This window comes from Nothobranchius furzeri, chromosome 5 (genome assembly GCF_043380555.1).
Source record: "Nothobranchius furzeri strain GRZ-AD chromosome 5, NfurGRZ-RIMD1, whole genome shotgun sequence".
NCBI lineage: Eukaryota > Metazoa > Chordata > Actinopteri > Cyprinodontiformes > Nothobranchiidae > Nothobranchius > Nothobranchius furzeri.
Window position 1 is genome coordinate 56,792,854 of NC_091745.1, and position 25,509 is coordinate 56,818,362.

At 45.4% G+C, this 25,509-nt stretch overlaps 2 protein-coding genes and 1 long non-coding RNA gene across 7 annotated transcripts; 1 reads left to right on the forward strand and 2 right to left on the reverse strand.

Moving 5' to 3' along the window:
* Positions 1–938: 938 nt before the first annotated feature.
* sdha (succinate dehydrogenase complex, subunit A, flavoprotein (Fp)) lies at positions 939–15,606 on the reverse strand. Of its 2 annotated transcripts, none has more exons than XM_054740649.2 (15): positions 15,223–15,606; positions 13,219–13,302; positions 7,083–7,244; positions 6,857–7,000; positions 6,599–6,763; positions 6,357–6,505; positions 6,130–6,254; positions 3,361–3,529; positions 3,087–3,282; positions 2,835–3,006; positions 2,638–2,756; positions 2,447–2,558; positions 2,210–2,340; positions 1,997–2,110; positions 939–1,913 (listed from the first exon to the last, which is right to left on the reverse strand). In XM_054740649.2, exons 1-15 carry the CDS (start codon positions 15,433–15,435, stop codon positions 1,827–1,829), a joined length of 2,142 nt encoding a protein of 713 aa, XP_054596624.2. In that variant the 5' UTR covers positions 15,436–15,606; the 3' UTR covers positions 939–1,826. The 2 variants fall into 2 exon arrangements, with proteins under 2 accessions (XP_054596624.2, XP_054596623.1); XM_054740648.2 differs by having other exon boundaries at positions 15,205–15,606.
* Positions 15,520–17,426, forward strand: LOC107378959 (coiled-coil domain-containing protein 127). 4 transcript variants are annotated; one of them, XM_070550941.1, is made up of 4 exons: positions 15,520–15,612; positions 15,981–16,118; positions 16,266–16,510; positions 16,601–17,426. In XM_070550941.1, exons 2-4 carry the CDS (start codon positions 15,989–15,991, stop codon positions 17,045–17,047), a joined length of 822 nt encoding a protein of 273 aa, XP_070407042.1. In that variant the 5' UTR covers positions 15,520–15,612; positions 15,981–15,988; the 3' UTR covers positions 17,048–17,426. The 4 variants fall into 4 exon arrangements, with proteins under 4 accessions (XP_070407042.1, XP_070407041.1, XP_015804963.3 ...); XM_070550940.1 differs by having other exon boundaries at positions 15,981–16,510; XM_015949477.3 differs by lacking the exon at positions 15,520–15,612 and having other exon boundaries at positions 15,716–16,118.
* On the reverse strand, positions 16,733–20,418 carry LOC139069845 (uncharacterized). The gene is made up of 3 exons (XR_011520510.1): positions 20,318–20,418; positions 16,955–17,009; positions 16,733–16,862 (listed from the first exon to the last, which is right to left on the reverse strand). It is a non-coding gene; the product is annotated as an uncharacterized lncRNA (long non-coding RNA).
* Between the last annotated feature and the right edge of the window lie 5,091 nt (positions 20,419–25,509).

The following is a 25,509-nucleotide window of genomic DNA, read 5'->3' on the forward strand; positions in this document are numbered from 1 at the left end:
ACACCTCCCAGAGCTCTGCAGCAGAGTCACCTCTCTCACCTGCAACTGATTAGCTAATCAAGACTGGCCACTCACTGCCAGATTGTTTGCCTTCGTGGATTCCTGATCCCAAGCTAAGCTGACGCTTTCAACCTTTCAGAACCGCCTTGACTGCTTCCTTCCCCTTCTCCAGAACCATGGCAACGTAACTCCCTGGCTTTTGGATTTCCTGCCGTTCTGACATCCTCCTGTGCGTCTGTTTACTCTCCAACGTTACACCTCCCTGAGTCCTCCCAATCCTTCTAGACAGACTCACAAACTGGGTGGGACTATCGGGCACAGTGCTTGTCTGTGTGGCAAGGCAGAGAAACAAGGGCCCGGGCGGTTTTCGATCCCCAGACTCCCGGGTGAGAGTCATGCGCGCTTACCAGTCAGCCAAAGGGACATCCCCTTGGCCAAGTAGCCAGGGCGCATGATCAATCAGGACACAGTGACAGGAAGCTCACACTGTCACATCTGGTTCCAATCCTATCTCAAAGACAGGGGCTATGTTGTCTCTATTAGGGATTACCAATCAAAATGAATCGCCATGACATGTGGGGTCCCTCAAGGCTGATTTCTAGGACCACATCAACCAACTCGGGGAGGTCGACATCCAACATTTTTGACCTCAACATGTTGGGACAAAACTGATGCTTGTGTCTAAACCAGGTCCTCCAGAGCATCCATCCTGCATACTAAAGAGGTTTCTCTGACACCTAGTTTAATCAGTGACTAACAGGCTTCTGCTGAGCTTCATTACCAGCAGTTTCAGGTGTAGGAGCAGATAAACTAAAACAGACCTCCAAGACCAGGACTGAAAACACACACACACACACACACACACACACACACACACACACACACACACACACACACACACACACACACACACACACACACACACACACACAGCCAAGTGTGTTTTGTTTCTATGCATAACATACACTTTATTGATTATATGAAAACAAATACAAATGAAAATCTAGAAGGTATTTCACTTTTTCCTCAAACAGGCAAATAAATTAAGTCCCCTTTTTATCAAATCCAAACAAGAACGGTGTGTGAGACTGCTCTTCGCACATTAGACCTTCACCTGTTTACTGAGTCGGAGTAAATGAGCCTGTTGATACCGATATGACACCCACACAAGCGGTTTTGTTTTTCCCAAACAAAAACTGGAAGGATTTCAGCTTTTCTCCAGCAAACTAACAAGCTGAGTAACTTTTACAGGTGTCTGGTTTCCACTGACAGAATAAATCAACAGCAACACGAACGCAGTAGCTCCTGTTACATCAGCGGACACAAGAACAGGTTTAAGCTTCTTCATTTGATCAGTGCGGAGATGCTGCAGGCGGCTTCACTCGGTCTGTTAGCTGGTTAATAATGAGCCACGCGAAAACATCACTCACAACTATAGCAGCCCAAGGCTACAATGAGCAAAAGCTTTTACTGCATGGAGTGAAACTCGCTGTATTGTTTCTGAATATTTACACACATCCAACCTTCCCTCTGAGCACGCCAGATTACATCATCCCTCTTCACTCAGCTGACTGAAGAAACGTTGCTACAGAAGCATCATAGGTGTGGGTGAGACTATGCGTCCCTCTTGAGTTTTAATAAGAACAAGACTAGAAGAGGAGTCACAGGCAGAACAGTGACGGATGGCAAGAAGATGGTGTTTAGCATCATCTCTAAATGTGCAACATAAACCTTTACGTCCTAGAATGCTCTCCTCTATTACAGATGCTAAATGAACCCTCTGAATGTGAGTGAAGAGGAAGTGGAAGAGCAGAGGAAACAGGATCTTAGTAGGAGCGGATGGCAGGAGGAACGTGAGCACAGTCCTGCTCATTCAGAGAGCTGTCGATGACAGGACGGTACTTCAGCGTCACCTGTGATTGGTCAGAAGATAAAAGGTGTGTCAGAGATCAACGCAGGGTGGAGTTTAGAGCTGATGGTGGACGGGAGATGATACCTTTCCAGTTTTGTGGTCGACGTATGAGAGTGTGTGCTTCCTCCAGTGCTGTTCAAAGGGTTTCTTCTGCTGACCCTCCAGGGGCTTTGAGTAGTCGTACTCATCGACCCGATCCTGCAGCAGACGGGTAGTAACCATGAGTGACATGCACATCTCTGACTCAACACCCTAAACCAGGTGACGATGAGCTAAATTATTTTTAGAAAAACGAACTTTGAAGTCCTCTCTGGCGTGAGCTCCCCTGCTCTCCTTCCTCTGCTCAGCTCCCTGGATGGTTTGGACGGCGTTCAGCATCAGGTTCTGCAGCTCCAACGATTCCACCAGGTCTGTGTTCCACACAATGCCTGAAAGGGAACAACGGAGAACCACACATTTCACAAAATCACTATGACCCTTTTGCATTCAGACATGAGCAGTTGGACCCAGAGTGAGTTTTTAAACATGCAGCACCTCTATCAAAGGTCTTGATGCTGTCTAAGGTCTGGTAGATGTCATGCATCTTATCACATCCCTCCTTGAGAATTGGACCAGTACGGAACACGGCAGCATGGTTCTGCATGGTCTGAAAGTACAGGGATTATTTTACAGCCTGTGTGTGTGTGTGTGTGTGTGTGTGTGTGTGTGTGTGTGTGTGTGTGTACCTTCTGCATATTTAGTCTGATCTCTGAGGTTCTCAGACTTCCATCAGCAAACCTGAGCTTGTCCAGGTTAGCCACAGACTCCTCCCCTGCGCTGGCCCTCAGAGGGCTCAGCTTCTCTCCTGAAGAGACCACAGCACCCTTACGTTAAAACAAATCTAGAGTTTACATAACAGAAATAAAACTCAGAGATTACAGACCGGGTTTGTGCAGCTCAGCGATTGTGAGGGCGCAGGCTCTCCCAAACACAACCAGGTCCAGGAGGGAGTTGGCTCCCAGCCGGTTGGCTCCATGCACGCTGGCACTGGCTGCCTCTCCACAGGCGTACAGTCCAGGCACCACCTTGTCCTCGCCGTTGACATGATCAATCACCTAATGAGATGAAGATTTAACATGTTTCTCATGTATAAATAGGTTGTTTGTGAGCGTGTGTGTGCGGATGCCTGGTGCACCTGGCCCCTGTAGTTTGTCGGTATTCCTCCCATGTTGTAGTGGACTGTGGGTAGGACGGGGATGGGCTCTTTAGTCACGTCCACTCCAGCGAAGATCATGGCTGTCTCGGAGATCCCAGGCAGCCTCATGGCCAGCTGCTGAGGAGGCAGGTGATGGAGCTGCAGGTACACGTGGTCCTTGTCTGGACCAACACCCCTGCAGCGACAAAAATGCACACGATCAGTTGTTGTTGTCATCACCCACGCAGCAAAACAAAAGCATGCTTTTTCATACCGGCCCTCTCTGATCTCTATGGTCATGGAGCGGGACACCACGTCTCTGGAGGCCAGGTCTTTAGCGTTTGGTGCATAACGCTCCATGAAACGCTCTCCTTCACTGTTGATCAGGATTCCTCCCTCACCACGACAACCCTCAGTGATCAGACAACCCGCTCCATAGATCCCTGAAACAAATTCACAGCTTAATCAACGACACTAAGCAGCCTTCATTCTGAAACGCACCACAGCTGGATTGAGCTCATGTGTCGGCACACATTCATTTACCAAAGTCTATCGCCTATCCACAACAACTGGAATAATTCGGAGGGGGGAGGGGGGGGGGGGTCGTCAAAATACAGTGTGTACAGAAAGTATTCAGACCCCCCCGTCAATTTTTCACTCTGTTATATTGCAGCCAATTGCTAAAATCTATTAAATTCATTTTCCCTCATTAAAGTACACACAGCATCCCATATTGACAGATGTCTAACAAAGTTATTTGTCCACAGAAATGTCAAAGGTCAACAGACAGCGTGCCACATCCCAACAGAAATTTGTGCAGATTTATTAAAAAAGAAAAACTGAAATACCACACGTTTCTAAATATTCAGACCTTTTGCTCAGTATTTAGTAGAAGCAGGCTTTTGAGCTAATGCAGCCATGAGTCTTCTTGGTAAAGATGCAACAAGTTTCTTACACCTGGATTTGGGGATCCTCCACCATTCCTCCTTGCAGATCCTCCAGTTCTGTCAGGTTGGATGGTGAGGGTTGATGGACAGACATTTTCAGGTCTCTACAGAGATGCTCAATTGGGTTTAAGTCAGGGCTCTGGCTGGGCCAGTCAAGAGTTACCATGACGCCACTCCTTGGTTATTTTAGCTGCATGCTTAAGGTCATCGTCATGTTGGAAGGTGGACCTTCAGCCCAGTCTGAGGTCCTGGTGGAGGGCTGCAGTGACGGTTTACTTTCTACAACTTTCTCCCATCTCCTGACTGCATCTCTGGAGCTCAGCCACAGTGATCTTTTGGTTCTTCTTTACCTCTCTCACCAAGGCTCTTGTCCCCCGGTAACTCAGTTTTGCTGGACGGCCTGCTTTAGGAACGGTTCTAGTCATCCCAAAATGTCTTCCATTTAAGGATTGGGGAAGGCCACTGTGCTCTTAGGAACCTTAAGTTCAGCAGAGATGTTTTGTACCCATGGCCAGATCGGTGCCTTGCCACATTTCTGTCTCTGAGCTCTTCAAGCAGTTCCTTTCACCTCATGATTATGATCTGCTCTGACATGCATTGTGAGCTGTAAGGTCTTATATAGACAGGTGTGTGGCTTTCCTAATCAAGTCCAATCAATATAATCACACACAGCTGGACTCCAATGAAGGTGTAGGACCATCTCAAGGATGAGCAGAAGACACGGAAAGCACCAGAGTTAAATATATGAGTGTCACAGCAAATGGTCTGAATACTTAGAACCATGTGATATTTCAGTTTGTCTTTTTTAATAAATCTACAGAAATAAAAAAAAATCTGTTTTTCTGTCAATATGGGGTGCTGTGTGTTCATTAATGAGGAAAAAATTATTTTAGCAAATGGCTGCAATATAACAGAGTGAGAAATCGGCAGGGGTCTGAATACTTTCTGTGATCACTGTATGATGACAAAAGACTTTAACACGACTGGTTAATTCAGCTGCAGCACCGCCTGATGTTAAAAATGATGATGAAGTTTTTAACAGCAGCTGTGAATCAGCCTCAGTTTGAATATATGCAGCTGCAAATGACATATGTCAAACTAACATATTTCAATTGAACAAGTAAATGTGCCTTTACACTTTCTGTTGGATATCCTGCTGCAGACGCTGGACTACAACCTTTGAGCAGAAGGTGTGTAACCATCAACCAATAACAGCCTCTAGACATAATAAATCTAAAGCCTGATTTATGCTTCTCCGTCTGCGTCAATGCGGAGACACGCAACGCCATTATCCGTCCTTGCGTAGGGCACGCAAGTACATACGGAGTCGAGCCAACTTTTTTAAACATCCGTTGAACGAGACGGATTACGCAAGCTTGTGATTGGTCAGGACGCCGCTGTTGTTTACAGCGCCGCCATTGCAAAGAGAGCCGAGTTTAACTAGCGGCAGACACGGAGAGGCTTGAAGAATACCTCGCGAAAAAACTCTAAAAATGTGAATGTTTAATTCTCCCGTGACTGGAGGAGTGAAAAGATGCGCAACAAGCGTTTTATTTGTGGACGGAAATGACAGGAAACGTGGGTTTAGAGGTGGGGAGCGCATGAAGCGGTGGGAGAATGAGAGACAAATATGTCCGTGTTAAAAGTCTCTTATATACACAAAAACACAATATAAACACACGATCTTGGACCGACACATGACAGGATAACACAGAACAGCGCTACGCCCTCTGTTGTCCTGCTGGGCAATTGCTTTGCAACACTCTCCAGGAGACGGAGAAGTAAAAGAGCAAAACGCTTCCGTCAGTCCGTGCGTGTCTGTCCCTTGCGGAGCTGACGGAGAAGCATAAACCAGGCTTAAGCCACAAGACTGAGACTTTGAGCTTGAATACCTCAACAGAACGAGGTCTTAGATCAAACAATGCGGCTCGTTGATGAAAATCAGAGAACGATATTTTAATTTTGATGAACTCTTCGCTTCTGTGGCTTTTGGTCTGTTCCAGCTCAGTTGCATGAATAACAGATAAATGTAAGCAAAATTTGAGAAGTGCTGTCAAACACCCAGCTTTACTCAAACACGCAGAACTGATTCTTACCAGTAGGGTGGAACTGCACAAACTCCAGATCCTGGCAGGGCAGGCCGGCTCTGGTCACCATGGCGTTTCCGTCTCCTGTGCTGGTGTGGGCGGATGTGCAGCTGAAAAAGGTCCTGCCATAACCCCTGAAGGAAGAGACCACACATTTCTCAACTTCTATTAATCTGTAGCAACATGAGAAGATAAATTTCAGGTCTGGAGTCACTCTTTGGTGTGGGATGTCCTACCCAGTGGCAATGACGGTGTTCTGAGCTCTGAAGCGGTGAATAGACCCATCCTCCATGCAGAGAGCAATCACTCCTTTACACTCTCCATCTTCCATAAGCAGGTCCAGAGCAAAGTACTCCACAAAGTAGCTAGTGTCATAACGAAGCGACTGAACAGAAGCAGAAAAACCGATGCAGTCACATGGTACCTAAAAGGATAAGAAGCTTCTCAGGGTCAAAATGCAGAGGGTGTGTGTTCTCACTCTTCCATAAAGCGTGTGTAGCAGTGAGTGTCCTGTCCGGTCAGCCACGCAGCAGCAGCGGTGAGCCTGGCCCCCCTTTCCGTACTTCAGACTCTGACCTCCAAAGGCTCTCTGGTAGATCCGACCATCTTCTGTGCGGCTGAACGGCATGCCAAAGTTCTCCAGCTGAGAAAGATGGACAGCATCCCATCAACAAGAAAGTTTGGGATTTTATTCCGAAATGTTCCTGTGTAAGTGTGTGTGTGTGTGTGTTATTACCTCTACGACAGCAGCAGGAGCCTGCTCTGTCATGTAATGAATAGCATCTTGGTCTCCAAGCCAATCAGATCCCTTAACTGTGTCGTAGAAATGCCACCGCCAGTCGTCCTCCTCCATGTTCCCCAGAGCTGCGTTGATCCCACCCTACGACCCACACAAGGAATCTTGTAACACTTTAAATCAACGGTTAATAAAACGTTGACTGAAGATGTAACTAATGTTGTACCTGCGCAGCGACAGTGTGTGAGCGGGTAGGGAACAGCTTAGTGACACACGCAGTGTTGAAACCAGCCTCCGACAAGCCAAAAGCAGCCCGAAGTCCAGCTCCTCCTGCTCCTACAACCACCGCATCAAACTCATGATCCACAACCGGATACTGAGTGGAGATCTGAGGAGCGACAGAGATGAGTTGTGTCATAAAAAAATAAAATAAAATCAGTTCATTTAGGGTCGTTGTAACTGCAAGCATCCCTACCACAATCTGAAGCTTAAAGGAGACATATCATGAAAAACTCACTTTTTTCCCCTTAATACAGTATGTTTTGCATTTTAAGCATCTCAGTGTGCAAAAAGCCTTGTATTATTCACTAGAGGTGCTATTTAGATATTTTAATATAAAGTTTTGGTCATATTTGTCCATCTGTTCAGTTTTTAAATTTGTCTAATACATCTTTTGACTATGTCGTAACGATAACTGCCAAAAATGGTCCTGGACATCCGGCTTTACACAGAGCAGATCCGCCATTTTTCTTCTTGCTAAGATTTTTGTAGTCCAATTGGAAGAATGCAGAATGTCTGGTTATTTTAGCCACACACAGCTCAAAACTGTTCCTCATTTTAAGGAAGGGTGCTGTGACAGTATTTAAAACCCAGAAGCTGATGACACTACTGCTAAAAAAAAAACACAGAAGAAGAAAGTTGTGTGTTTCTGTGTGTGTGTTCGTGTCTCCCAGGCTAGTGGCTAGTACCGAGGGCTTCAACTAAAAGGAGTCATTTCCTTCTGAATGTGGCAGCAACAGGACAAAGCAGCAAACCATTAAGCTTCATATCACTCTAAAATGTCGGCAAACGTTAATTTAGATTTAGGGGCATTAGCAGCATTACAGCGTTAGCATCCAAACTGCTAACGCTAGCACAATATGATAGTAAAGTTATCACCCAGATAAATGTGGATTTGGCCGATTTTCGTGGAACAAAACGTGATCAGAAAATTCTGATCAACGCCTTTTTTTTTTAAAAACCAGATGATGACCTTCCACTCATTGTAGCCAGCAGAGAGCCTGTGTGTTCTCCGGGAGTGTGATGTGATCTTAGCATCCAGTAAATAAAGTCCCATATCAGCTAAAATGCAGCGCAACAAAGTCATTAAAGTGCGTCAACACAGTGGATTTAATACGAGTTCTAAAGAACAATCTCTGAGTGAAGTGAGCTTAGTTTTTTGTCTCACTGCAGATATAAAAACTAACTCTGCATCAGTCAGATGCAGCAAAGCTCACCGACACTCGTCTGTATGAGCGTGAGTGTCAGAAATCTGATAAAATAACCAGAAAAATAATTAAAACAAAAGTAAAAATGCTCCTTTGCTTTTTAGAGTCCACATCCAGAAGGCTGGAGCCACGCTTCACTGACACAGGCTGTCAGACTAAAGCCCTGATGAGCTCAGCTGGGACAAACTCTGGTCTGATGTATATATATATATATATATATATATATATATATATATATATATATATATACACATATATATATATACATACATACACACACACACACACACACACACACACACACACACACACACACATACACACACACATATATATATATATATGTGTATATATATATATATATATATACACACAGAGATCTTAATAAAATATATTCATTTAATGGTGTTTTAATGAGTTGTATCATTTTTTTAAACAAATTTTGAATATAAATAAATAAGCAAGCAGCATTCCTTGTGTGTGTGTGTGTGTGTGTGTGTGTGTGTGTGTGTGTGTGTGTGTTTGTGCGCGTGCTTGCTCGCTTGTCCCTCTGCCGGCCGTGATGTGTGTGTTTGTGCGCGTGCTTGCTCGCTTGTCCCTCCGCCGGCCGTGATGTGTGTGTGTGTGACTACTAGGGCTGGGGGTAAACGAATATTTTTAAAACGATTATTATGACAATTATTTTATCGAATAGTCGACTATTCTACTGACTATTTAGGCACTTAATCTAATGATTATTTTTCTATTGCACTGTTAATTAAAACCAAAAAATCTCAAATAAATTCCTCAAAAAAACTGATAAATGGTTACTGTAAGAGAATAAACACTACAGGCCTTCCATTTTGTATAACACTGCTTTTATTGTGTTAGTTGGTTTTGTTCTGGTGACGTGTAGAACTTGGGAGTGCAGGCTGCTGCCTGAGAGGTGGTTGGAGACGGAGTGTCTCCATGCTGCTTTGTTTTGGTCACTTATGTGCGTGAGGCGAGTGGTGTTACGACCCTTCCTGGGGAGTTTGGCTCGTGTGCAAAAAGGAAGGGACAATAACGTGAGATTTAAAAGTTAAAATGATGATCAGGTTTATTTACAACTACAAAAAAACATAAATCTTTCCATCCACAGGTTGGGAATAATAAAACAAATTCTGCCTGTGGGGAATTAAGACAAAAGTACAAATAAGTGGAACTGTGGACCAGCTCTATACCCTTGCAAGGGTGATGGAGGGGGCATGGGAGTTTGCCCAACCAATCCACATGTGCTTTGTGGATTTGGAGAAGGCTTATGACCGTGTCCCCAGGGGCACCCTGTGGGGGACGCTCCAGGAGTATGGGGTGGGTGGCTTTCTGTTAAGGGCCATTCAGTCCCTTTACCAGAGGAGCGTGAGTTTGGTCCGCATAGCCGGTAGTAAGTCGGACCTGTTCCCAGTGAGGGTTGGACTCCGCCAGGGCTGCCCTTTGTCACCGGTTCTGTTCATTACCTTTATGGACAGAATTTCTAGGCACAGCCGTGGTGTGGAGTGTGTCGAGTTTGGTGGCAGGAGAATCTCGTCTCTGCTTTTTGCGGATGATGTGGTCCTCCTAGCTTCATCCAGCTCTGACCTTCAGCTCTTGCTGGGTAGGTTCGCGGCCGAATGTGAAGCGGCTGGGATGAGGATCAGCACCTCCAAATCTGAGACCATGGTTCTCGACCGGAAAAGGGTGGCTTGCCACCTCCGGGTCGGGGGAGAGGTCCTACCTCAAGTGGAGGAGTTTAAGTATCTCGGGGTCTTGTTCACGAGTGAGGGTAGGAGGGATCGGGAGATCGACAGGCGGATTGGTTCGGCGTCTGCAGTCATGCGGACGCTGAGCCGATCTGTCGTGGGGAAGAGGGAGCTGAGCCAGAAAGCCAGGCTCTCGATTTACCGGTCGATCTACGTCCCAATCCTCACCTATGGTCATGAGCTTTGGGTAATGACCGAAAGAACGAGATCGCGGATACAAGCGGCCGAAATGAGTTTCCTCCGTAGGGTGGCCGGGCTCAGCCTTAGAGATAGGGTGAGGAGCTCGGACATTCGGGAGGGACTCGGAGTAGAACCGCTGCTCCTCCGGATCGAAAGGAGCCAGTTGAGGTGGTTTGGGCATCTGGTCAGGATGCCTCCTGGACGCCTCCCCGGGGAGGTGTTTCGGGCATGTCCTGCCGGCAGAAGGCCCCCTGGTCGACCCAGGACACGTTGGAGAGGTTACATCTCCAATCTGGTCCGGGAACGCCTTGGGGTCCTGCCGGAGGAGCTGGTGGACAAGGCCGGGGAGAGGACGGCCTGGAGCTCCCTAATTGGGATGCTGCCCCCGCGACCCGGACCCGGATAAGCGGAGGAAGACGACGACGACGACGACGTACAAATAAGTAGGGATGTCCCACTGGGCAAAGATTACAGGGTTCTGGACCAAAATAAGAATCTCCAAAGGTCCAAACTCTAAACTGGGTGGTTAAACCAAACTCAAAGGTGATATTTTAAACTAAACCGAAAACCCACAACACTCTAAATGTAATAAAAGGGAGATCTGCACCACAAAAAAGATGAACTCTAAACCAAAACGTAACCGCTTATCCAAACGCAAGAAGCTGTTAGCGAAAATGCTAACAGTAGCTTTACCAATGTTAAGTTCAAGTTACCAAGTTTAAAGGGACTTTACGGAGTTTTGAATTTTTATGCTTGCGATTGCCCCCTCAGGCCAAAAGCGTAACGGCAGCTTCAATAGGAGGCTTGTGCACGAGGTCCCTTGTGTGTGTGTGTGGCCCGGAGGACAGAGGACAGGAGAATGTGCAGCTAATTAATTAAATAATTTGGTTCTGTACCTTTCTCTTCAGCACAGCCGACAAAGGTTTATGATGGGTCAGTCCTCCTGCATGCTCAGATCATTCCCTTCCCTTGCTAGAAAAATTGTTCCAAAATGAATGTTGAACCCACATCTTTTTTACCTGTGAATTCAATGCCGTTCGGCGAGTCTCAAATAAAAATTTGGACATCTTACTGTAAAAAAATATATCATTAATGTAAAAAAGAAACTCTAAAACAACTATGTTCACATCCAGAATCGAACCCGGGTCTTCTGCACGAAAGCCCAAAGTCTTACTAGGAGAGCTAAACCACCAGTGACGTCTTCTGTATCTGTAACATTTATATTCTTGATGACAGCTGAAACAACGTTCAAAGAACAGTTCGGAGGGCTATGCCTAAGCGTGAACGCGCATGAAGCAGCCTGCTCGACCCAAGCAGCTCTCTTTTTCTGTGATTTTACAGAAAAATAGGCAATCACAGTAAAAATGGCAGGGCTCATTCTACAGGACCAGGGCATTGCAGGAGAATGTATGAAAAAGAAATTTATTATTTTTATACATGTTTTGGCTGTCACACTTCCATAATACCCTTTTAAATAAACCAAAAATACCAGCAAACAGACCAGCATGGAGGAAAGACTGCTACCACCAAAACAGCTCTCCTAATGTCTGAAAGAAGCTCTTTTATGAAGGGAGAAACTCTCTCAGTGATTTTCTACATCTGCGGTAGAGATGAAGCAGCGCATCTGACCCCGGAAGTTGTTGTCCGTTGCTGGGAGACGAAGTCGGGCAAAACAGGAAAGGAATCTAGTAGCGGACGGACATTGTTCTGGGTCTTCAGTATTTGGTGGAGATGTTAGTGAAGGCGGAGAAGAGGGCGAACTAGAGGAAAAACAGGCAGATTCCTCCTCTATTTACAAACTCCTGGGGATGCAACAAGTGGGCGTGATGCGTCGACTACCAGATCTGACGTCGACAAATTTTTAGAATCGAGCCATCAACGTCATTGACGCTTCGCTACAGCCCTAGTGACTACAGACAAATGCATGAGAGAGCTGGCAGCCTTGAAACAGCTTGATGGACAACTCTCCCCACATATTTTAAAAATGCTAATATAATGTTTCTGCTATGCTACATAATGATTTCCCTATAGAACTACAAAGTCCGACTGGGGGAGGAGAGAAGGTCTGCTCTGTGGATGGGGGCGGAGTTTGCAGCTCCTTCTCCAGATTTAAAGAGACAGTACCCAAAAACGGCTCATTGTCAGAGTCTCCTCAGAACAGTGGTAGATAAGGAATCTGTAGAGCAACAATAATGAGGAAATCGGACCAAAGAACTGCAGTTCCACTGTATTTAAACCCCAACTGAATGACTTAAGCCTGGTTTATGCTTCTCCGTCAGCTCCGCAAGGGACAGACACGCACGGATTGACGGAAGCGTTTTGCTCTTTTACTTCTCCGTCTCCTGGAGAGCGTTGCAAAGCAATTGCCCGGCAGGACAACAGAGGGCATAGCGCTGTTCTTTGGTATCCTGTCATGTATCGGTCCAAGATCGTGTGTTTATTTTGTGTTTTTTGTGTATATAAGAGACTTTTAACACGGACATATTTGTCTCTCATTCTCCCACCGCTTCATGCGCTCCCCACCTCTAAACCCACGTTTCCTGTTATTTCCGTCCACAAATAAAACGCTTGCTGCGCATCTTTTCACTCCTCCAGTCACGGGAGAATTAAACGTTCATGTTTTTAGAGTTTTTTCGCGAGGTATTCTTCAAGCTTCTCCGTGTCTGCCGCTAGTTAAACTCGGCTCTCTTTGCAATGGCGGCGCTGTAAACAACAGCGGCGTCCTGACCAATCACAAGCTTGCGTAATCCGTCTCGTTCGACGGATGTTTAAAAAAGTGGGCTCGACTCCGTACGTACTTGCGTGCCCTACGCAAGGACGGATAATGGCGTTGCGTGTCTCCGCACTGACGCAGACGGAGAAGCATAAATCAGGCTTTAGATGTAAAAGGAATAATTAAAAAGCATAATATGTCTCCTTTAATGAAAGTAAAACTCACATCATCAGATACTTTGGCACTTTTCTTCTTCCCATAAATGGAGAAGTGGAAGTTCTTGGAGCCATGAACCGCCACAGCAGGAAGCTGACAGAGAAATTACACAACACAATTACTGCTAATACGGATAAGACCAGTACAAAAACTAACTACAAAAAAAAACTAATTAATAACTTTGCACAACAAAAACATCTTTAAGTCTTTCACTGGTGAATAGTAAATGTGTGTGTTGACGTACTTAATAGGGATTAGATCAAAGGTCACGTTTGTTTTATTAGCTGTGAACATGGGAATCTTCTATTTTTATAGGTTTACAAAAAAAAAAACCAACATCTTTTAAGGAATCGGGAAATGCAATTTATAATAATTAGGTAAATATTATTAATACCCAGCACAGAGAATCACCACCATGGCTACCAGAAAACCTGTTGTGACTCTCTCTGGCTGATAACATGTGAACAAATGCTCAGATCTAGGTGGTCTGTTAGACAAACACTACGGTGTGACTGTTGCTAACCATTTAAACACTCTCCCTCTCCTGATAATAACATTTTACTTTCTTTGACACTGAATGTGCTACTACTAGTTTACCCGTTTAATTATAGATTCACTAGGATGAATACAATAAAGTTTATCTCTCACCAACTAGAATATTTACTAAGAAATCACAAAGTAACCATAGACACACTACTTGGTATATATGGTGTGTGTGTGTCTGCTCTGTCTTCTTGATCCCCAGTGAGTCGTGGCAGATGGCTGCTTAAGCTGGGCGGACACTGTGCAACTTTTTCACTCGTAGCACTCAGCTTCAGCTCAAACTGTACGACTTCCTCGCAGAGCAGATCTCACGAGTCATGTGCTCACACTGTACGACCCAGTTCTCGGATGCAACCTGACTGCTCACACTGTACATCTGGTAGCAACACGTCGGACCTAAAAATATGCTAAAAATAGCTGTATTTACACAACACGTCAGACTTTTTTGTCTTGTTTTGCCTGTTGTCCTTCGGGAGTGCTGCAGGAGGACACACAGGGATTTATGGGGGTTGGATGAGGAAAACGAAATAAAGAAAGTAAATCTGTGTTTTGTGATCAGTTTAGTTTGACATGAACACGACAGACAAACTTTGTTGACAATATTTGTGAGTAAAAAAAAGTGTAGAAATAAAAACGAACAACGTGTGTTATTAGGGAAATAGCGGGCGAGCAGTGTCGATGCATGATTGCACAAGCGCCATGAGCGGTTCTGATACTTTTTGGGTCGCAGCTGCTCGCAGCGCCGCTTCAACAGTGCGATACCCTCACGAGGGACGAGCAAAATATCAAACACGCCAGAAGTCCGTGCGAGCTCACGATTGCTGATCGGTAGCTGGTCACGTGGTGTTAATAGCCGCTCGTAACCCCAGTATACTACGCGATGCTCAGTGCAAAACTCGCCCCGATCTTGTGGATTCTCGTACGAGTGGAAAATCGGCTCAAAAAAGTCGCACAGTGTACGCTTGGCTTTATACTGAGCCAGGATCCTCTGGAGGTTTCTTCCTGTTAAAAGGGAGTTTTCCTCTCCACAGTCGCTAAATGCTTGCTTACTATGAGGATAGCTGTAAAGGATTGCAATTTTCTGGGTTCCTTATATAGGAAACTTTTTTTCTGATTGGCTTAATGAACTGACCTGTATTGGATTGTTTACTATGTGAAGTGCCTTGAGACGACTCTTGTCGTTATTTGGCACTATATGAATAAACTTGAATTTAATTGAACTGAATATCCTGAACGAATAAGGCCTTTAAACGGCTGTCCTAATAAATAAAGTGACAGAAAACAGAAAGGAGAGGTGTGCAGCTTTCTTCCACTGTGTCACATTGAAGCTACATAACACATTACGCAAGCTGGACCGGCCTGCCGTTGGCAAAAGCTAAACGTTCACTTGCAGTTGACACAAAACTTATTAACGTATCACGAGTATACATAGATAAGAATTTATTGAAATACCAAGCTACTGTGACTCACTGCTTTTGTTCTGGACAGAACTCTCCTGGAGAGGAGACGAGACGCAGCACGAACAGTCGCCATGTTTTCAGCAAGAAACTGTTGCGGGGGGAAGAGATTCGCTGCCGGACCAGTCGAGACGAAACCACTTTTTATAAAGGGGTGATCTATTGTTTTACAACCAATTTTATTTTTGTTTAGATACATTTGAATTACACTATAATTTGAATACATTTATTACTCTATTAAATATGCCTATGGAATAAAATGCCAAATTATTTTGGGCATTAAAAGAAAATCTTTTTGTGTTGTTTCCTACAATCACACCTGTCGGTGTGTGGACCAGCACGTAAACGTAAAATCGGGATATATGAAAGAACAAATGCATAAGTGACCTAGACATTATTCAAGGTGAGGCAACACTGTAATTATTCAACAGACGTACAGTGTTATAAAATAAAAGTAAAGCGGTGCTGCCCTTGTAACTTGAAATACACTTTGTGAGATAAAACCCAAAGATAAAGGTTGCTTAGCCTGCTAGCTGAACGGAAGCTAGCATTGTTTATGTTCTGTCAGAAACCCGTAATTTCCTGAATTTATTGATGTTTACATGCTAACCAATGCGAAGAATTAATATAGTTTTTTTATATGTAAGCTTTCATTCAGTAAAATAATAAACCATTGCAAATATTTTGTAAGTTTTAGTAGTCAGAGCTGTTTGCTGTTACAGAATCTCATATTACTTATGGTTTGGCTGCTTTCTTTGTGTTTGTTTACAGAAACCTCCATGAACAACCTGAATGACCCCCCCAGATGGAACATTCAACCAGATCCCAGAGGAAGAGAGGGGGCTGCTGGTGATGGAAACCAGTGGAACTATGCCCTGCTGGTCCCCATGCTGGGACTGGCTGCTTTTCGTAAGTTAAAAGGGCCTGTGGTCCTTATGGGTTTCTACATATTTCAATATCCAAGAGAAGCAAACCAGTCTGGGTTATGTGGGGAAATACTGGGCACAAATGGCAGCAAACACATATCTTCCTGTTTCTTGTGTTTCATCATGTCAGGTTGGATCTGGACTCGTGAATCTTTGAAGGAGATTGAGAAGGTTAAAGCTCAGTATGACAGAGATGTGTGTACGATACAAAGTGACATGGATGCGCGTTACCGGGACACACTTACAGAGAGCCGCAGAGCAGCGGCTACACTGGAGCTGGAACTGGAGAAGGAGAGGCAGAGGGCGAAAGGTTACCAGCAGGCTCTGGTCTCACACTCCCAGCATCTTATACAGGAACGCAAACAGATGGAGCAGGTAAGTCTCCAGAGCCTCCGCCTTTATTAGTATACCTCCTTTTTTCTCCTTTTAAAATGAATAAAAACCCTTTGTTTTGTTCCTCATTAGGAGCGAGAGGCCTTGAATGACCAGAAGCATAAGTTTGTAAAGTGTGGAGCTGCAGGTACTGTTCTGCACGACGCCCTGGAAAAAGAAAACAGCTGGTACCTTCGTGCTGCAGCCGCCCTGAAGGAGCTAGAAGGCCTGCTGGTGGAGCGGCAGAACGCCTACTGCTCTGTAATCCATCCTCGGGAGAACCGGCTGGAGATGGAGAGAAACATCCTCCTTAAGGTTGTCAAGGATCCTGTCGTGGCAGATCTTGATCTAGAGTCTGACCTCAAGGATATTTTTAAAAGAGACAAGCACTGTGCAGATCTGCTGAACATGGACAAGAGGAAGAACGGGAGCCTGATGTGGGTTTACCTCAAGTACTGGCAGCTGCAGATCACCATGCAGAAACACAAACGAGCTGAAGATGCTGTAACAGAAGGGAAGATGCAGAGTCTCAAAAAGTGACACGAAACAGTTCTGGCCTGTTGTTGAACCTAGGGCTGGTCATGAAAGCTGACTGTATTTGGTCTGATCTGATAGGAATGTTATGCAAACATCAGAGAGAGGATTCAAATCTTTTATTGTTCCATCATGACCACAACCCTTAACTGTGCGATGCGTTAAAATGCACCAGAACCAGTTTTCCACATAAAACACTTCGTCATCTCAGAGGAAGGGTATTTTTTCCCAGACATAAATTCACCGCTAACATCATTTATAACACAGATTAAAATACTGCATCTAGACACTCTTAACAACATCTATCATTGAAATTTAGTTTAATTTCATTTTGAAATACTCATTAATAAACACAGGAGATATTTATCCTGATGGGTTCACCTCACCAGTCCTACTGCCGATTTCTGCATTATTTGTTACAGATTTACAAAACGTTCACAGCAGCCTGTGTCCTAGACAAGGTGTGGGAGGTGCTTCACACATCAGCATGTGAAGAAAGTATCCCATAAGCAAGTAAATGGAACAAAACACCAGGCAAGCTCATGTAAAGAGAACAAACTGAGGTTTGTAGCAGTTTTATTTGTTGACTAGGCCGCTCCAGTTTGTCTCTGAAACAGAAAAACTGGAATTAAATTATGTTAATCCAGATTAGGGCTGGACGATAATTCAATAGTTTAATATATCTATCAATTGACACGTGGCGCGATAGGAAAAAAATGGGTCGATAAAACTTTGATTCCTTTTTTCATTATAATCTATTAGGTAGCAGCAAACTAGACTCACTACTTGCTCCTAACCAATCAAAACTACAGACTCGAGCACGCTACATCACCAGGCCCTCCCCTCTCGAGCCAAAACAGCATGAGGCAGCAAGATATTGCAGCGAGAAGAGGCGGAGAAAAAATAAAACGGGCAGGTCTGCACGTAAAATATATTTAGTACAATTTAAAAAATATTCTTCAATAATTATTGATATTGATCAATGTATAAATTTTTTTATTGATATACTTTTTTTCTATATTGTCCAGCCCTAATCCAGATTAAATGAAAACTAGTGCAATCTTTTAAATCATGTTCTAGTTTGGAAATGGGCTCCCCCAGAAACCTCTAAGTAATGCATAGCCTGATTAAAAGTCACATTGAACTGTGGGTTTTTTGGTTCATTTACATAAATGTTTGCAGACACCAGTTAGTAAACTGGAGGATATTTTCTTCTGGCCTCCAGGGTGACTAACTTGACTTTTTGGTAAATACATTCGTCAGTCAGCTGCGGTGAGCTGGTGAAGCTTCATTCATTTACATTTGTGCTTCTTCCATTTGTTCCTCGTTCAGAACAAAAAGCTCAAAAGGATTGTTTCATTAGTGGCCTCTGCAGACTAGCAGATAGGGATTGAGAAGACAGCACACCCACACCCACACACACAGAACATTTATACCAAGTAGTGTTTTTATGGCTACATTGTGATTTTTCAGTAGATATTGTTTTTATTAAGAAAGAAACTATTGTCTTTATCTTAGTGAACCTATAATCAATTTAAATGGTGAACTAGTAGCACAATCCATGTGAGAAAGTAAAATGTTATCAGGAGAGGGAGAATGTTTAAGTGGTTAGCAGCAGTGTACTAGCCGATGGCTCCCACCATGAGGCTACCACAGCTCAGCAGAACACTGTTGTAGCTTCTTCTGAGGAGAAAAACACTTAGAGAGAAGTAGTAGACAATTCCATAAAGGGATGATCTGCCCAAAACTGATTACACGCCGGTTGTGACATCAAATCAAAGTATTATTACAAATGTTGCCACTAAAGAGCACAGTTGTCTGTCAAGGACTTTAGCAGATGTTCTTTTGTTATGTTTTTCCAACCATTTGAGTTTGTAGACAGACTGTAGAACGCCAGCCAGCATGTGCAGCACACATGGAACAAAACATGTACTGTATGTTGGCAATATGAAGAGAGACAGTAGTGGGCATGCGCCAACCGTCCTACACCAGTTAGTGCAATGGTTCTCAATTAGTGGGGCACAACTCCCCGACGCAGAATACAAAACAGATGTCAGAATTGGTAATAAAACAGAAAACCTGGCTATTGAATGTCAAAATGTATTGACGTAGCTGAGGCGGGACTGAGTTGGGTTGCACGTGTTACAGGTCTCAGGTAGAGAACCCATAAGAACCCTGTAAAAACTGGTGAAAGAAGGAGAGACAGCCATTGCTTGTGTTCAGTGCGGCCTCGCGGAGCAGAATGTCACTGCTTGTATTTTACCCATTGGCAAAACATCACCGCATTTCTTTTAATAGTCATCAAACCATGGACGTAGTTTTGACTTTGGAAATGGTGGGGGGCACAACCGGCATGAGGACAGTATGTTCTGATGGGTAACAGGCTTCAACACAGTTGATTCCCACTTGGTCCTAGTGCTCAACCAGTGTCTATTTAATATGGCGTAATAATGTTTTTGGATGGTAAAACGTGCAGGGGTCAAAATGTGACTTTGGAAAAAATTAGAGGGACATGTCCCCCTGTCCCCCTAAAAAAATACGTCCATGTATCAAACATTACAGCAAGTGTAGACAGGTTACAAAAAATCCTTGTTCACAATTATACATATGTTCTTTCCACTTTTTTCAGAAATAGCGGCATTTAGTGCTTTATTTTATCAACATGGTCACATCCAGAACCACTCATTGAATTGTGCGATCTCACATTTCCTTCTTTAAAAACAAAACAAAAAGGAAAATCATCTACATTCAATTGAAAACAAAAACGGCGGTCCTTTCAAAATAAAAGCATAAGCTGAATACTTGCAAAGCTGCAGATTTTTCAAAACGTTTGTGTAATGTCTTTAAATCTACTTAGTTGAAAACACCCCACACCATAATACAAGAACATATTTCTCCCCCAAATCTGAAACAAAATCTTTAAACCACTACACCACAAAACAGCGGTGGTGAAAGAGTGCATCCGCATGTCTCGTAGCGCCGCCGCGGGTCTTAAATCTGCTCTAATTCATTTTTTCGTCCTTCCGGGGACCCATGGTGCGGAAGTAACTTAGGCTCCCTATGGAAAATACAGCGACTTATCTAGAGTCGTGGCAACGATCACTCTCCATACAGCGTCCTTCAGCATTGAGGAACTTCTCAGAAAAACAGAAGTCGTTAAGGTGAGTCCCTAGGAAGACGTAGACCCAAAGCGCCACACTGCCTCAAACTGGTAAAACCAGTTATTAGAGAAAATCCCAGTTATTATATCGTGTTTATAATTTACACTTTACTTACATTTTGTGTCATACCCACGCTTTCCACAGAGGATTTTTTTTCTTTCCACAGAGGAGATGAACAGCTTGACGAGCGTGACGTAAAGTGGGCGTCATTTACGTCAGCGCGCAGCACGTCTGCTTTGTTTTTGGAACATCAACCAGTGACCAATCAAAGACAAACGTGACGTCACCCTTTATGAGGTGTGCAAAGAAAACTCTTGAAGAAATCTGGTAACGAAGATAGTTTAGTTTGTAAGTCAGAATTCACTTATTTTCCAAAATGGGACAATCGTCCTCTTTTACCAGTGGGTCTAGTGGTGGTGCATTTAAGAAAAATATGACTCTCAGAACGGACTCATCTGCATACAAACTTGGTAAACTTTTAAATAGTGGGACCTATGGAAATGTATTTGAATGCAAGGATTTGTGTAGAAAGCAATCCCTTGCTCTAAAAGTTATAAAAATTAACAAGTATGGACAGAAAGAATATAAAAACATGCTACAACTTCAACAGGTAAATCCAGATCACTGTAATTTGGTGAGATTAATAGAACATTTTCAAATTAAGAATGCTCACTGTCTAGTTTACGAAAAGTTGGACCAAAGCATGTCTGACTTTATGCGAGCCAACAAATTAAGAAGACTTCAGCTCTCAGAAATCAGAGCGATTGCTCAGCAAATGCTAGTTTCTCTGCAAACACTAGAAAGCCTTAAAATTGTTCATAGTGACATAAAACCAGACAATATAATGCTAGTCAATCAAAAATCGCATCCCTTCAAGGTAAAATTAATTGATTTTGGTCTGGCTCTCAAGAAAAGCAAGATGAGAACTGGATTAAATCTGCAGAATGAGCGCTACAGAGCGTTTGAAGTTATTATGGGTCTCCCATTAGATGGGGGAGTAGATATGTGGGGTCTTGCCTGCTGTCTGGCGTATTTCTATATTGGTAAACATCTGTTTGACGGTGACAACATCAGAGATCATTTAGGAAAGTTATTGTCTTTTATGGGTGAACCAGATGATGATTTAATACAATCTGCCTTTTTTAAAGAAAAATTCTTCAAAAAATTAGAAACAGACTCTAGGAAAACTTGGGTTTTTAAACAAAATTCGGGTTTAATCTCATCAAAAAGTTTGAAAGATATATTCAAAGAGCACAGACGATGTCAGTCGCCTGCAGAGAAAAAACATTTGGAAGAATTTATAAGTTTGCTCAAAGAAATGTTACAGATGGATAAAGAAAAACGCATAAAGCCTTCTGAAGCACTTAATCACAATTTCATAACCATGAACCACCTTTCTGAGTTCAGGAAAACAACTTATGTGAGGAAAGCAGAAAAAATAATGGATCCATTCAAGCCTCAATCCAAGGAAGTCAGTTCTTTGAAAAGGTCACCCCTTAGCTACACAGATAAAACACGTTCATCCGATGAAAAACTACACAGCTTAGACAAGTCATGTGGCACGAATGAGGCCAACTCAAGAAAATCTTACATCGCCCTATCTGAGAGCGTCCTTGACAAGAAGCCATCTTCATCTTTTCTATGTGATGGAACTCAGAAGGTGCATTTGAAAAGAGATTGCTCTGTTCAAATCGTAAATGCTACACCTGGCTCTAAATTTCAGCTGAAGTCAGCAGAAGACTGGAGTGACGCTGTCTGTAAAAACACAGTTGTCAACACCTGTGAGAGGTCCTCGGTAAAACTCAAGTCAGTTTCTTTTTGTTCGAACAACAGCTCACAGAAGCATGTTGACAAAAAGGATTTCAATGGTAAAAAAGAAACAAAGCCTGCTTTTTTTAAGAGGGTAATTGCTTGTATCAAGAATAGTTCATTAAGTATGGTAGGTGTGGTGACTGGATTCATCACCATCTTGTTTGCGTTGACATTTAGTATCACTGAAATGCTAAATGCCCCAAGATTTTATTTTACTTGACTTTACAAATGGCACCCCATAACACACACATTTTTAGCTACTTTCTTAACTGTGTAGGGTTATGAGCAGGGAAGCTACGAGAAGCTAGAACAGGTGGTTCGGCAGGAGTACACCTACAACACACGGCGGCCTGGCTTACAGCTAGCCTTATCGGTCAAACAGGGTCGTGCTGAAGACCCGCAAGTCTATTATCAACGTCTATTCAACGCGTACTTTGGTACAGAATGCAAGGATGGGATGGAGGAGGATAAAAGTTTTAAGGCTTTATTCCTCGAAAATCAGCATGCCCACTACAGCTCATACATGGGTACGGTGGACACAGACACCACGCCCATGAGGGAACTCAGACGGATGGCGAGCTGCGCCTTCATGCGGTTCGGTAAAACCGGAAAAGGATCTAACAATCCATCAGTTATGGCGTTAGGAGACAGAGACGCGCTGCAACTAGAGGGTGCTGAATATAGGGATCGCAAGCCAAAAGGGTTTAAAGCTGGACCTCAGAAAGAGGGGGGCCAGCATGATGATGACAAACAATATCGGCCATTCAACAAGCGACGGGACTCGGAGAGACCCCGGACCCCACCGCCTGCTCGCGGAGGGGCCCCTAAGTCACCGCAGACGGGACGTGTGGAACGCCGTGTTTCTTTCGAGAAAAAGGGGGGTTCTCCGAGGCCCGGCAGGAAGGCGTCGCCTCACCCGGATGGGGGTCGCACGCCTCCGAGGGCGAGCTCCCCGTATGCGTCTCGCTGGAGTCACAGCCCCGCCAGGGGGCGGGACCGTGAGTCTGAGGATACCACCGAAGAGGAGCGTCGGATGGTGAGGGAACTCCTTCGCCGGATGCGGGCTGACAAGACAACGACAAGGGAGGTCTTGTGTGCGACGACGAGAAGGGTTTCGCCGCCACGCTGGGAACCAGCAGCTGGGGCCAGGGCGGTGGACGTGAGACCCTCCACGATGAGTGATACGCCGGCACCTGCAGCGTCGGTGACTCGTGCGGGGGTTGGTACTGCCAGCGCTCGTGAGGTGACAAGCGGAGGCCTAGTGACCTGGCCTACCGACCGACGATACCAGCCTACCATGTCCGAATGTCGGTCTGACGACTCGGACTTTGTCCTTGGCAATATCGTCAGACGGGGGCACTCGGGGAAACCTCACGTTCTAGTGACTGTGGCGGGGGTGCGAGACTGTGAGGCTCTTGTAGACACGGGTTCAACTACCACAGTCATGTCCCGGTCTGCTTGGGAGCAGGTCCGCCGGGCTGCGGAGTCGAGGGGTCGAGTCTTGGCGTTCGCGCCTGGCACGGTGCGTGTTCCAACGCTCGCTGGCGTCGAGATCCCCTTCAAAGGTTTGGCGCTCATCGACCTCTCGGTGGGGTTCATGACCGTGCAACACCCGGTGTTGGTGGCTGACGTCGACTCGTTTCCACTCCTGCTGGGGTGTGACCTGTTAAATCGCATTGGGGCGGAATTTGACTTGAGTGATTGGACGCTCCGGACTACTTTCACCAGTCCGGTGCCTTTGGAGGCCCTTGAACACCTCAATGTGGATTCCGAGGGTGGAGACGACGACGGGGTTGTCGAACCAGTCGATCGGTCGGTCGCCGGGGGTGGCCATGCCGTCCGGGGTATTTGCGTGGTCACGGTGAGACCTTTCCAAGCGGAGTTGGGGGACTTGTCCATCCAAAGGGGGGTTGGTGGTTGTGATGAGAAAGCACCCGTGCCAGCCAGCCCTGCGATGGGGGATCCGCCTACCACAGGGGGTGTTGCGGGTAGGGCTGCCACTCGCATCGGCGCCCGGAGCCTTGGAGGGGATGATCCCGACCGTGCATGACGGGTGGTGAAGGTCGGTGACAGCGACGTGCGACGGGCGCTGGTGACCTTGTGCCCGGAGGCAGATGTGTCGCCTACCGAGGGCGTGGGGGCGTGGTGTCCTGGACCGGCGATGCCTAACTCGGGCTTCTCCTACTACACCTGCGCGTCGACCAGTGGCCCTGCGGCGCCTACACCTGCGCCGGACCCTCGCGTGACCACACGAGGCTACAACCTGAAACGCCCCTGGTTTCCATTCCCGGCTCCGGTGAGTTATGTTCTGTTGATCGTGTATTTTGGCCTGCTATCACCTGCGGTTGGTTCCGATCATCGGCCTCCACTGACGCGACTGTATAGCCCTGGGCCCTCTTCGGGGATCGCACTCCGAGACCGCCCAGGTCTACTGATGACTGACTATCGATTGTACTCGCAAAAGATCTTCGTACAATTCGACCCCGCTATGGCATGTACTGATAGGATGAAGACGGCCTTCGGCAACCTATCGGAAACGGGTGAACACTGGACTCGTACGATGACACAGCATGCGGTTGCCGATGTCGGTCACATCCCAAAACAAGCGCTAAAATTCACAGTTTCTTACAGCGAACTTGCTGGTACCAGGAAAAGACCAAAGCGTTTCCTGGACGGACTTTTCTCTATCGGAAATATTATTGGCAATCTCTTAAATTTTGCGTTCTCTGCCGTCAACTCGGTTGAGATTCACACGGTCCGTCGACATGTTGATGAGCTTAGTAGGGAATACCCGAAACTGCGTAAACTGGTGCTGCAGCAGCGGCGTGCCCTGGTACAGCTGGGCGTGTCTGAAAAACAGACTATGGTGGTGCTGAACACCCACAGTAACATTTTGCGTAAGACAACGGCCGCCGTGAACGAGTTGCGTTCGTTTGTGGAGGTTGATTATGGTCATACGCAGATGCTGACGGCTTGTTTGGCGGACTATGGTCGGGACGTGAGCGCCTCCATCGACCTTCTCCTTATGGGGAGGATCCCTCCTTACCTAGTGTCACAAGACATGGTCCGGGCTGCGATTGCTAGGGTGACCTCTGAGGCCCCGATTACGATACAGGTTCACCTCGGCTTCTCGTTGGGCAGTGCTATTCCTTTATCCGTCATTCCGGAGGCGGGAGAGCTATCCTTCCTCATCAACTTACCTGTGGTTTCTCCGCGGAACATCTATAGGTTGAAAGATGTAGTGAATGTCGGTAACTGGGTTCACCACTCTCATGTCAAGTTGCATACGCCTCCGGTCATTGCGTATCAGGACCGCGCGCCCCACGTCAGGTTGGTACCGGACTTGAGCGCTTGTTCTCTCAACCGTGGTCTGCACTTTATGTGCCCTGGCACGCCTTTTATACATCGGGAGGCTGTTGTCGTGTGTGGCGTTGATGAGTTGTCTGATACATCTAAATGCCCTATGACGGTGACTCCGCGTTCGCGTGTGGTGAG